Source organism: Silurus aristotelis (genome assembly GCF_946808225.1).
Source record: "Silurus aristotelis genome assembly, chromosome: 1".
Lineage (NCBI taxonomy): Eukaryota > Metazoa > Chordata > Actinopteri > Siluriformes > Siluridae > Silurus > Silurus aristotelis.
This window is the reverse complement of record NC_139574.1, coordinates 16,085,847-16,099,520: the sequence shown is the minus strand read 5'-3', so window position 1 is coordinate 16,099,520 and position 13,674 is coordinate 16,085,847. Positions and strand designations below refer to the sequence as shown.

Genomic DNA, 13,674 nt, shown 5'->3' with positions numbered 1-13,674 from the left:
GGTAACTGATTGTGCTTATTCATCTTGATTGCCTAAACAGAAAATTACACTTTAGCAATATACATATACAATATACAGTGGTGTGAAAAAGTTTTTACTTCCTGATTTCTTATTTTTTTGCATGTTTGTCACACTTTAATGTTTCGGGTCATTAAAATTAATATAAATATTAGTAAAAGATAACACAAGTAAACACAACATGCAGTTTTTAAATGAAGTTTTTTATTATTGAGGGAAAACAAAATCCAAAACTACATGGCCCTGTGTGAAAAAGTGTTTGCCCCCTGTTAAAACTGTGGTTCATCACACCTGAGTTAAATTTCTCTAACCACACCCAGGCCCACTTTTTCACTTTTTCACACCACTGTACGCAGGTTTACTGCTACATATTTAAGGTATATATCTAAGATCCATAAAACATTTTTGTAAAATACAAATTTACAGTCTCATAAATAAATGTTTCAAGATGTTTATCATGTTTGAAAAATCAAAAACTTTAAAGACGCATCAATGTTCATCAAGGTCCACGTACCTTCATGGACTTTTGAACGATACATGGTCCATTTTCATATTCCCTTTAATACATTTTAATGCTAAAATGATTTACCTTTCATGATTTTCTTGATAGCTTTCACCCAAGCCACAAGGTAAAGAACAGTATGTTAGCTTTAATTCATTTCCTTTATTTTTATGTATTTTAAGTTGCCAAAATTCTATTTTTTAATTTAAGATTTTGCCACAAAAATAGTTTGGACAGAATACTTGCAGTGAAATGTAAACCTGATCGGCTGCTCAGAAAATAAAATGTGTATTAAATAAAAGGAACTATAAATATAAAATAAGATAATATATAATTAGATAAAGTAGTACAAATGGTTAAATCTGTAAAAAGGAATTGACAGTAGGAATAGTTACATGTGTAAACTGAAAGTACAAATTGTATGGAATGTAATAGATAGGAGAAAGGAAGAGTGTAAAGTATTTTTAAACAGGGAAACTAGCTGTTTCCATTTTTTACATATATACCGAACAGGCATAATATCATGACATTATAACATTATGAGCAGGGAATTGAATAACACTGATTATCTCTTCATCATGGTACCTGTTAGTGGGTGGGATATATTAAGACAGCCTATATACATTTTGTCCTCAAAGTTGACGTGTTTAAACAGGAAAAATGGGCAAGCGTAAGGTTTAAATGTGTTTGACAAGCGCCTAATTGTGATGGTTGGACGACTGGGTCAGAGCATCTACAAAACTGCAGCTCTTGTGGGATGTTCCTCTGCAGTGGTCAGTATCTATCAAAAGTCGTCCAAAGAAAAAGCAGTGGTGAACCGGCGACAGGGTCATGGGTGGTCAAGACATTGATAAATGTTTGGTAACAAAGCTGGTCTGTGTGTTCCTATCCAACAGACGAGCTAATGTAGCTCAAACTGCTGAAGAAGTTAGAATACACAGTACAGGCAGGTGGTCTTAATGTTCAGCCTGATCAGTGTAGAATCTGCTTAGTTTGAAGGCGTATAAACCTGAGGGCAATTCCGCCGCTAGGTGGCAGTAAACATCTACGTTGCTATGTTAACAACAACTCCAGAAAAAGCGACACTTCTCGAAAACGAGTTATAAATCGGTTTATTTTATTTTGAAGATATGGAAACATCGACAAAACAAGATCTTGTCTTTGTTGAGTTGAGAGAGCGCTTACAGAGCGGCTTGTTCATTGTACGGTAAGTTTATAATCGTTCCTACAGCGTATAATGTAGCGGCTGACACAGTTAGCCAGTGCTAACACTGTAATGTAGAGCTGCACGTTGCTGGAGTTCGTAATTGACGTGTAGCAGTCGTCTGTTTTTGTTTTGCTCAATAATTCGAGCTACACGTTTTAAATTATGATTGCATAGTAATTTATGTATTTATTCACGTATTGTTTTAGCAATGGGTTATTCATACGGGGGGGAAGGAGGGTCAGGTGTCCACGTACTTTTGGCCTCATCATGTGGCAGCTGCATAATGCAGTAAGAGATGAAGATACAGGTCAGAAGCTTCAAATAATCTTCATCTCATACATCAGAATGGTGAAAAATTTAGATCTCCTTGGATTTTTACCCCCCGAAGTATCTGGGAGAAATCCTGTGAGAAAGTCTGCAGGGTGAAATGTTTTGGAGATAAGAGAGAAATGAGGTCTGAGCTGACAATAGGTTTATAGTCATGTAAATAAACACTCATGGTGAGCAGAAATGCCTCAAACCTTGTCACATCTATCTGACAATAATAAGAATTTGGGGGTGATCATAAACTAAGACTGACCCAAACAGTAAAACTGAAGATTGGATCCATGTGTTTCCTCCTCATCTTCATATGTGGCCATGATAACCACAGATTCATTTACATTTATGCCATTTGGCAGAAGCCCTTGTCCAGAGCAGCTTACAGTTTGTCATTTTAAACAATTGAGAAGTGGTTAGTTGGTGGTGCTGGGATTTAATCTCTCAACCTTTTGACCAGAAGTCAAACTTTCTTAATTGCGAAGCATCCACTTCCCAGGATTTTATTTATTTTATACTGAGAGGAGTAGAACCTCTTTTTGTGCATGCTGAAATGATTTTTCCTACACCAAAGTAAAGGATGAAGATTTGAGGTACAATATTCTCACAATCATTATTATTAAATACAGACTAGATTTTTAATACTTGTGCACATGCAGTTCTTTGTAAATCGTTTGTGACTGATTTGAATGATGTTACCTCAGCTCATAAATATGATTTAAGACCTGCAATATGTCCGGCTTTGTGGAAGGAGACAAATAATTATCTTGATTTTTCCTCCAAACAGTTCCCTGTCCAGGTAGTTTGCGTGTTATAATATTTTGCTGTTAAATTTGGTTTATCTGTCGTTTGCCAGCACATGTCATTACTGCTTATTACCACGAGGAGGCGTATAAAATTCAAAATGTAATATTTTGCCCATGTTTATTTTTTAAACAAAATAATATTTGTGATTCAACATTAATTAGTGTACCGCCTGCAGTACCACCGCGGACCCCCTAGGGGTCGTGAACCCCCAGTTGAAGTCCCATGCCATATGATCATCTTTGTAGTGTTTGTTTATTGTGATGTATGTAATGCATGTTGCATGTAGCCTATGGCTTATAGAATGATATCTCGTAAAAGTATAACAGCTATTATTATTATTATTATTATGCCATTTACATTGTTAGGTAATTGTCAGTTTCAGTAATGTTGCGCAGGTGGTTTGCATGAGAGAATGTTGTTCAGTTAAACAGATGACACCGCATTCATGATAAATGAAAATGCCCATGTACGTAAATTAAAACCAAATGATCAGATTCTATAGAGACTGTCTAATTGATACACTATGAAGCTTATGTGATTTTTTATTTTTTATATATATATATATATATATATATATATATATAATAAATAAACCGCTCATTAACTCCACCATGTGAGCAGCAGACAGGCCTGAGGGAAGTGGGCAAAAGTAGACATTGTCGATGAACGTTGTCTGCTTTCTCTTTTCTGTTCTGCCTCAGGTTAAAGCCTTCCTAATATTGTCCGTATGTAGTGAGTGCAGTATGAGTCTGACATATTCTCACTATCAGAGCACGTGCTTCTGGACAGCACAGATTGTAAACTGAAAGCAGATGTTTTCCTTCACTAATTATGACTGTGTTTTTTTCTTTTTTCTTTCTTTCTTTTCTTTTCTTTTCTTTAGAACTGATGTTGTTAAGGACAAATCTGAGGTCAGTGTCACTAGTGGAGACTCAGCCCTAAAAATCCACATACCTGATGGGATTTATGAGGTAAAACTACCCCCAGAGGTCAGTCTAGTGGAGCGTTCATGTCCGAAGAGTCCCGAGCTGAAAGCGGATGGGCTGCATGTTCGAGTGCGTTTGAAGGTGGGCCAATGTTCAGGTACGTGCCAGGTTCATTGTGGGGTTCAACTCGTTCGATTCGCTTAACTTTCATCAGAGAAACCCGTACATCATAATGATCCCAGAAACCCTCATGGGCCAAAGATGGTAGGTTATTAAGCATGAACTTGTTCAAGGGCTGTGTAACCTCATTTGAGGAATGTGAGTAATGAGTGCTGGCCTGCCCTCAGGCTCCACACATCATCATACTCCACAGATTAACTGAGATTAATGATAAATGCAGATTGCATGACCTTTGGCTACGAGCCAGTACAGTGCTTGTTTCAGACTGAGACCTGCTCTGCAGTGTGAGTGGCCATCTGACCTCATATACTACGACTCTCCAAACAGTGTCATGTATTGCGTTATTCATCCTGATCTCTTTCAGATGCTCAAGTTTTTTTATTTGTGTTTTTGCGGGAAATATGTCTGTTCTGGCAAATCTGCCTACTGAAAAGCTGTCCTGTTGTTTGGTGAAACATATTGGTGACTGTTTTGTGTTTGCTGTTGCCAGAGGCTCAGGACAGTGCAATTCAGCATCTGAGAGCACAGAGGAGCTATTGTTTTTTGTGCCAATCGTGCGGGGCCGTGCTGCTTAATGACAGGTGAGGAACAGCTTCAGTTATTGAACACAAGCTCAAGCAGCACATTAATGTGCCTGGTTTTAGTTCAATAATAACAGATTATTCACCCTGAACCATATATCTTTTCTTCAGCAAATCTTTTACACCAATCTAAACTCAAGTACTTGTTTCTCTTCACATCTGACTTTGCTTATAATCAGTGAAAAATGTTGTTCTTTGGAAGGTTGGTGACTAATAATAGGTACGAGCAGTCAATATTACTTTATATATTTTTCCTATTGATTTTTGAAGGTGATGCAGCAGAAAATCATTTTCCCTGTTGCGAGTTCGAATTCCGACAATGGCGCAGAGTCCCGGGAGCTAAATTGGCCATGTTAGAAGTATACTATCCAGTTATTACTGTATGTGTTCTTTACTTTTCGATCTGCATTGCTCATTATGTCCACCTTGTGAGCGGCACGCTTGAGACGCAAATTTCGGTCCCTGATGTTTCCCTAGCCCTCCCTGGCCAAGATGGAAAGCGGTAAATTTGGGTGGGTGAGGGAAGACATCATTTTTTCCCCGTCAGTGATTCTAGTCAATTGTGGGAGTCTGTAAGCTTATGGATGTGGAAGAGGGCAGACTGATGAGCAGCATTTCCTTATTACAATGTGCTACCAATCAAGAAGGTTCAGACTAACATGTTTTACTCCACTGCTCATACTGTGTTTCAGAGCAGCTGAAATCACTTTCACATTCATAAGCTTACAGATTCCAATGATTTGCTAGTTGGTGTGATTGGCAGCGGACAGAGGAATTCCATCCCTCCCACCCAGAGCACACGGCCAGTTTTGCTCTAGTCCATGCAGATCTCATTTGCTATTAAAATGAGCCCTGTGTAGGGTAAGCTCCACAGCATGAGACTCTCAGTTTGTTTTCATGGCAGCATACAAACCTAAAATTATTGTATTAAAAATATTTAGATATTTATAATTTAATGTTTTAATTACTTTTAAACCCAAGCATATGCTGCTTTTGGAAGTCGCATTATCTTGATATGAAGTAAGAAAGCATAATTGAGTAAAAAGATTTGAATCACCGGTGTGAATAGTAAACTAGTGAGGGTTGCGTTTTCAGCAGGACAACAAAAAGGACATTTGAAAATAAAACCGCAGAAATACTAGTGCACTAATTGAGTAGAAAAGTTATTCTAGCCGAAGTCATACATTTTTAGCTTCGCCTATATGTCCAGGCACAGCTTCCTCATTTCAGGCTCGACTGCTGGTGGGAGAAAAAATGCATTATGGTCACACTCCAAGCTGTATAGCACTGTCCTTTTGAAACATGTCGTGACTGTTTGCAGTTAATCAGGTTTATAATAGAACTTTCTGCTTTAGGGTTTTTAGGCGAGTACTCCCATTACCCAATGGGAACTGGAATACACTGGTAGATGACTGGTGTTGCCACCCTGATCCTTTCGCTAACAAGAAGCTTCACCCTCAACAACAGGACTGTTTGCTTGGCGACACCTACTTCCTCTTGACCCGGGACAGTAGCTGTGACCAATCCCTTACAAATGGAGTGGAGTCATCATCCAACACAAACACTGGCTCTCATCTACATTCCAGAAAGGTGCATTACATGAAAACGAAAAATCTCACCAAAATCTAAACAATTCTACTTCACTCTATACATAGTGTTTCGTAGGTAGTCTTTTAGATCTTATCTTAGGGCATCAGGAGTCCTCATTCATGTTTAAACGAACTCTGCTTCATTTACACTGCCTCTGGGCTGACAGGGAGTGAAGAAAGATGGTCTTTCTTCTTTATGAAGGCTTCTCAAGGAAGCAGCATGACACTCCTTTTTTATATATATATATATATATATATATATATATATATATATATATATATATATATATATATATATATTTTATATAAATATAGAGTCTTTTCCAGCCTGAGCACTTTTAACTTTCTCAGGGCTATTGATTTTTCTTGCCTTGTTTTTCCCCCACCCTTTCCTCATTCTGTGGGTTTCTGTGGCACTGTGTCTCCTACGAGTGAATGGAAGAACCCTTTGCTTTTCAAACACCTGATTCATCTTTCACTTCAGTAAATGGTTCCTCTCTGGTTATTGATTTCTGTTATATGTGGCTTAAACCTGGTTGTGCTCTCAGATCATCTATCTATCTTAGTTTGTGTCTCTGTTGCTCAGCAGGCACTTGGCCACAGGAATGTGGTTGTCTGTAAGAATTGCTGTGCAGTGCTGGGAGAGGCAGTGACGACAGGTAGGATTCATAAAGTGCACAAACACCAGCATAGTAACGCTGCTGTACAAATGCAGCCACTTTTCTGCATGTCTTATGATACCTTTTTACCTTAAGTAAAGCTAAAAAAAAAAAAAAAAAAAAGTCCTCAGATTATTCTTAGTAGTCCTCAGGAATCTGTTGAATTTGACAGAATGTTACATGTGATATGTTTGAGATGTACACTGACCACTTTATTTAGAAATACCTGGACATTCATACCTGTGTTGTTTTTTTTTTTTAATCCCATTTGTCAGCCCTCTGTAGTTACCGTGTGTTTTTGTTTTTATTATTATATGTTAAAATCCAAAGGAGAAGACAAAAAAGACCTGAACAGTGTCTGCTTAAGTAGCCGAATTCTTCATGATGGTTATTAGGAAAAGTTATTCTTCACAGAAGTAGGTGTTGGATGTGGCACTGATGGCCCGTTTGAAAGAAATACAATGCAGTTCCATTTGGTCCAGTCCAGTTGGTTGGATTGAAGTCGGATGATCCCTTTCTCACAATGCACTGTTTTGCATTCTTATTTACATATTCAACTTTTTTTTCCTTTTCCTTAGCTTAGCAATTTAAACAATTGCAATAATGCACATTAAAGTTTCAGCTTTAAGTCGAATTATGATTTGAGCCTGTGTTGCTATTTCCTATCCAAAGTAATTATGGTTGTGTTGCAGAGGTTTTAAAATTCTATATAACTGAAGTGGTGGTGAGGCAAAACGAGGATGGAGTAGATACCGTGCCGCAAATTAGGCAAGTACTATCAAAATGCACAACACACCCATATACAGATCAGGCATAACCTTATGACCAGTGACCGGTGAATAGAGTAACACCGATTAGCTCTTCATCATGGTACCTGTTAGTGGGTGGGATATATTAGGCAGCATGTAAACATTTTGTGCTCAAAGTTTTGATGTGTTCGAAGCAGGAAAAATGGGCAGGCGTAAGAATATGAGTGAGTTTGACAAGAGCCTAATTGTGATGACTAGACGACTGGGTCTGAGCATCTCCAAATCGGCAGCTCTTGTGAGATGTTCCTGGTCTGCATTAGTCAGTATCTATTAAAAGTGCTCCAAGGAAGGAACAGTGGTGAACCGGCGACAGGGTCATGGGCGGTCAAGGCTCATTGATGTATGTTTGAGAGCGAAGGCTGGTCCGTGTGGTCTGATCCAACAGACAAACTCCTGCAGCTCAAACTGCTGAAGAAGTTCATGCTGTTAATTTTCAGGCACCATGAGGTTCAGCCCAGTTTCATTAAGCAAACTTACTAGTTGTATACTTTCTAAGTACCTATATGTAGTTAAAATATGTAGTCTCTAAGTACCTATATGTAGTTAAAAAAATGTGAGTTTTTAGTGATTATTTATTATTTAGTAATTATTAATTGTGAGAATTTTCCAACCCAGAGAGCATTTCCTGGAGCGAGTTCTTAGTTCCAGACTTGTTGAGCTGTCATCTGCTCAAAGTATATTTCGCTTTTCCATCCAGACACCAGATGGTACAGCTGTAATCATGGTAAGGCCATTCTAAATTTCATGCCTGTCTTAACAGTAGAAGTTCTTACTGACTTTTTTTTTCTTTCGTTCTTTCTTTCTAAAATCTTACAGATATTTTCAGCACACTTGCATGCCATGACGAATATTCCTGCAGCCGAATGTTGCGGTTAATGTTGCTCGTTTATTCTCTCCAGCTCTGGCTCTTGAACATGGACACTCTGATCGCTTCATTTTCTGAGAAAGCCATCAGTGGTGACATCCTCGTCTCCGCCAGTGACCGCCATCCCAATAAGCATCAGTCATGCCAGGCAGTTAGGGCAATCAAAGTCCTTTACTTCCCCTGCACTCACGGTCAACAGGATGAGTAAGTCATAAATTCACATCTTGGGCTCTACACGCCCGGATCCTTGATTATAATTTCTGACACTTGATCAAACGAAAGGAGCCCTTTTTTTTTTTTTTTTTTTTTTTTTTTTTTTTTTTTTTTTTTTCCTCTCTCAATTATATGTTCCGGTTTTAATGGCTAACACAGTTAACAATTTAATTTAAGTTTACTTATTATGTATAATTATGCAAATTAGCCTTGGAATGCAAATGAAATCACAATAGATGTACTAAACCATGTGCTAACAGAATCCTTTTTTATCCTTTAAACGCAAACAGTACATGGAACCAGACGCAGAAAAACATTCAGATAATTATGCTTGAAATATTTTAGCGTTTACTTAATTTTAGTTCAGTCTTCCCTGATAAACACTGAACTATATTCTTTTTACGTCTCGCTGTAATGGCGTTTTCTGATCATGTCCTGTGAGTGAATTTGCAATAGTTTAAGCATTAATGGATGTGAAGTGTTGTCAGTTTAAAGCAATTGTCGCTACAGAAATGATGAGAGAAAAAAGACGTCCACAGAGTGCACTTGCAGGCTGCACCTTATAAGTCTTGAGTGTATGTCCATGCTGTCAGAATGACAAAAGTGTTTTCTGGAATTTTCGCTGACGTTGCGGTTCTTCTGTGAGCTGCACTGCCGAGTTTTGTTTTAAGAGCCGAGTTTCGGATGGCTAAATGTCACTGAAATGTCCTGAATAGATCGTTGCAATAATGTGACAGGACATCAGTCTCCCTGCTACCCTCTCCCTCTGCCATGTTCTCATTCTCCGCTCAGCACTTCCCTCCCCCTGACAGATTGCTGTGACATAATTAAAATTGTCATATTTCAAACTGTCTGATTAATGTAATTTATGGTCTCAGCCGCTTGCGCTCTCTTTTTCCTTTTTTACTCTCTTACTCTGTATCTGTCTCTCTAGGGCTGTTCAGGCATGGGAGAAGGATATCAGTGTTCACCCTCTGATCCTCCCTCGGAGCACATGTGGGGAGGTGCTACAGCTCCTGAAATCCTCAACTGCAACCCTGCCCTCCTCACTGTGCTCAATGAACAGCTACCAGGTCAGAATAACCCTTTCAGGCTATTTATCCCATAGGAAATGTGTTGGCACACTTTAGCCAGCAGTGCACTTAAAATTTTCAATAATGAGTGGACATGTTGGTTGGGTCTGTTTTACAAAAAAAAAAAAAAAATTTATATAATATAAAAAAACCTGTAATCCTAAATACACAAACAGCAACTTTTAAATGTAAGATATATTATTTAATTTGTAATGCAGCTTATTACAACAGTGGAACAGCACAAGACTTGTTGTCCCACAGTGACAAATATGTATCCCAGAATAGTTGGCCTGAAATAATCAGATCAGCATGGAAACCTGCCAGGTAAAAAATAAATAAATAAATAAATAAAAACCCCACCAAGCTTCATCTCTGAGCCTGCCTGCTAGTGGAAAATTCTTTGCAAATGCTGATGCACAAAAGTACTCTGGGGAATGTCACGTGAATGACGTTGCTGACGTAGCAGCTGTGTACTTGCGCGTCGTGCTGTGTATTCCACCTGTCCTCAGTTGGAGAACTATGTTCTGTGATTTCTTTACCATATGTTATCACTGTTGCAGCATGATGAAGAGATCTACATTTCTATTGTTTTCTAAACAGCGCCTGGGTTTAAAATTGTTTACTGCTGTTTTTGACTCGTCATTCCCAAATCTGCCACATCTTCAAAAGCTTTCAGGAACATGACCATTAATTCCAGTGAGCGGTATACGCTTTGAACAGTAAAATAAAAAAGATATTGAGATTCCATAGTTGGGAGCTTCACAGAAAACCAAAAACAAAGGTTCCTCAGATTATTGGTTGCCCGCCCTCTGTTCGAAAGAATCCAGATCAGTCAAAACATTGTGATATTTATGCCATGGATGGCTCGATAGATTGAACGGAGGAGAGGCAGTGAGAAATGGACTGGATGGATAGAATGAATATGTATTGGCTTGAGGTGAATGAATGAAATGTGAAATGTATTACACCATTGTAAAATGTCCACAGAAACAGGATTCTTCCATCAGTTATATAAGCAAATACTGCAGGAGGTGAATCCTCCGAATCAATTACCATTTAAATTTTACTACTCCACTGCAGTTTGTTCCTGTTAACTGTGCTGCAGAGAAGCGCATCGCATTTGTCACATAATGTGCTAAGTTTATCGCTAGCCTACTGCGAAGCTGTCGGTTCTAGTGGCCGTTCAGATTTTTCAAGCGTGTGGCTGAAACAAGTGACGTTTTTATTTGCATGTAAGAGTTGTAATTCCACAGCTTGCATAAAATAAGACTGTTCTCAGTACCAGCGAGAGAGAGGGCAAAAGTTTCAAATGGGCAGAGTGAAACCATGCAGGAGATGCCAGAGTGGAAAAAGTAAGAAGCACTTGAGCAGTTGTGAGTTCACACACTGTTCTGGTGCTGATGCCATTGGGTCGAGGGCCACAGTAATCAGATGATGGAGTTCCGATTGAGTTATAAGAGACGGAGCTGAGTGCTCAGTCTGTAGACTTTACTACACAACCCACTTTGAGCACGAGTGACGTACAGCTGTTCGTCTGCTCAAGCTGTACAAAAGCATGTGTGTGTGTGTTTGAATATGAAATATGTATTTCAAAGACGGCTCAAGTTCCTCTTCCCCAAGAACACTTTTTTTGTGTATCATCAACACTTTAAGCATTCTTCTGCCTGAGACATCTTTGGCTAATGGTCTGAAAAGTATTTATAGCATTTCTGCCACTGTGGAAAAAGTGCCACTTTTAATTTATTAACACTTGAATTGCGAAAACGAAGTGGAAAAGGAAGCTGACTGTGCTACAAGGTAAATGCTTCACCGAAAGGCGCGCATATTGTAACTGGCTACAGCATGGACAATAAGTTCAGTATCGTATTATCTGATTATTATTGACCATGCAGGCTAATTTAGACACTGCTTAGACCTTTGTAATGTCCGTAATCCTGAATTGCTCTCGGCTTCAGCAAGCGTTCTTCAGCTTTTCCCGCTGAGCGACTTTCTCTCCTGTAGTGCAAAAGCCATTCAAGCTTCTTTCATCGAGAGAAATTAGTCTTCAGTCACCTTGCCAAGTTTGAATAGTTTGGCTCGCTCAGATAATCAAATGCCAGCACACAACCATCAAAATGGCATGCAGGATGACAGCATTTACTGATGCATTTACAAGACTTGTACCTCATGCGTAGGTTGGCACAGGATATTCCTCACAAAAAAAAAATCTGTTTGGGATCAAATAGTCATAGAGTTCTAATATTTTCAAATGTTTACTTGTTAAAATCCACTTTTTATGCACTGTTAATATTAGTATAAAAAAAAAGCTTCTATGCATTCTTAAAAGCATCTACTGTAAGGTTCCTCCCACCAGTTTTCTCTTTAAGTGTTTATAATGGATGTAATGTATTGTGTGCATGGATTATTATCTTTGTAAAGAATGATGGGCCTTGAGTAACACTCTACAGGGACTGCTCCTTGAGCTCAACTTAACCCCTCATCCATCACAGGAGGCACAAACTGCTTAGCAAACACTCATGTCCAGGCAGAAGCAATGTTTCCGGCCCATTCCTTATTTTCAGAAGTGTATTAATCTCGTTTAATTGTTTGATGTGAATAGTTCCTGAAGCACACGGATTTATCAAAGGAAATTACAGTGAAATAAAGAGATTTCTGTTTGTGCTGTTTATGAAATGTGATGTACAAATGTCTAAAGCATAGTTTTTTCTTTTTCTTTTCTAGGTGGCGTATTTAAGAAGATGAATTGTTTGTGGATTTGAGCGATCATTAATGAACAGTGAATATTTTATACATTTTTTTTTTTTTTACACAAATTTTGCTAGTTATTCAGTCTGTATTGGCTGATACTGTCCATGTATCACAAACACACATTTTCCACTTATCATATATGCTTCAGGAGAATGAAATCGCACTTCTTGCCTCGGTTACCATTTTTGATGCCAGTACCAAAGTATCAGTGCCTGACCATCATAATGTCTGACAGATAAATGTTACTTGTACAAAATAACAATCGTAGAGGCTCCAGATCAATCGTGAGAGTGAGTCCTGAAGATGATTAAATGATTGGTAATTGTTTAACCTTCATCATGCTGTGTTTACCAGCAAGTACAATGTTTTATTCCATTAAATGTTCTGTCACTGCATTTTTCAATAAAATCCACATGTATGCTAATTGAAGTAAACACGTTCTAGTAATCTAAGTCAAATGGTGTATGCTGATTTGAATTAAAGTCAAATAAGCATACACATTTTAACTTGCTTATATGCAAAAAAACAAGTGTTGGCCTGTTTAATTTCTATAAAGAGCTAAATTGTTAGTGGTGAACTCAGTTTTGTGAGGGGGGCATTCCTCACTAGTGGTCCTGCCGCATTTGGTTTTTTGTCTAACTACACTTTGGCAAGATATTAGCACTGATGCTTTTTATTTTTTTATTTTTATGATGTTGGATGAGGTTGAACATGTGGAAGTGAACCTATTTTAATAAAAATAAACACTTCTCTATACAAACTCTTTCCAGATGTTCAGATGCTTGGTGTACTGTCTAGTTCTGCTCTTAACCACAGGCTTTTATTCATGAGCTTTAGACCAGAGGACGGACATGGTCACTGCAAAAATGTGCTTTTGTTGTCCGTGAAACAATTTAATGTGAATTCGATGGTACACTCTGTAATTTTGACCCGGAATGCTTTATGTGTGTTGGAGACCTACGCCCTGACATGCATACCAGAATTAAGTAGTCCCACATCATTGCATTTCCATCACCAGAATTCACAGGTGGGATTGGGGTTCTATTGCACACATCAATTCTCTTATATGGAATAAAGTTATGCTTAATCTTCTTCAGGGGTGCCAAGAGTTTTAGTAATAATTAAATGGTGCTTTCTGAAGGGTGGTGCTTGTCTGACAGGCAGTTCAACTGTGTAAGG

The 13,674-nt window shown here is 38.3% G+C and overlaps 1 protein-coding gene across 2 annotated transcripts; it reads left to right on the top strand.

The window, feature by feature from the left end:
* The first annotated feature begins 1,546 nt into the window (after window positions 1-1,546).
* On the top strand, window positions 1,547-13,255 carry ube3d (ubiquitin protein ligase E3D). Of its 2 annotated transcripts, none has more exons than XM_083547809.1 (10): window positions 1,547-1,727; window positions 3,736-3,935; window positions 4,449-4,539; window positions 5,895-6,129; window positions 6,718-6,787; window positions 7,480-7,559; window positions 8,216-8,320; window positions 8,496-8,665; window positions 9,609-9,747; window positions 12,469-13,255. In XM_083547809.1, exons 1-10 carry the CDS (start codon window positions 1,651-1,653, stop codon window positions 12,487-12,489), a joined length of 1,188 nt encoding a protein of 395 aa, XP_083403935.1. In that variant the 5' UTR covers window positions 1,547-1,650; the 3' UTR covers window positions 12,490-13,255. The 2 variants fall into 2 exon arrangements, with proteins under 2 accessions (XP_083403935.1, XP_083403934.1); XM_083547808.1 differs by having other exon boundaries at window positions 6,715-6,787.
* Window positions 13,256-13,674: the final 419 nt, after the last annotated feature.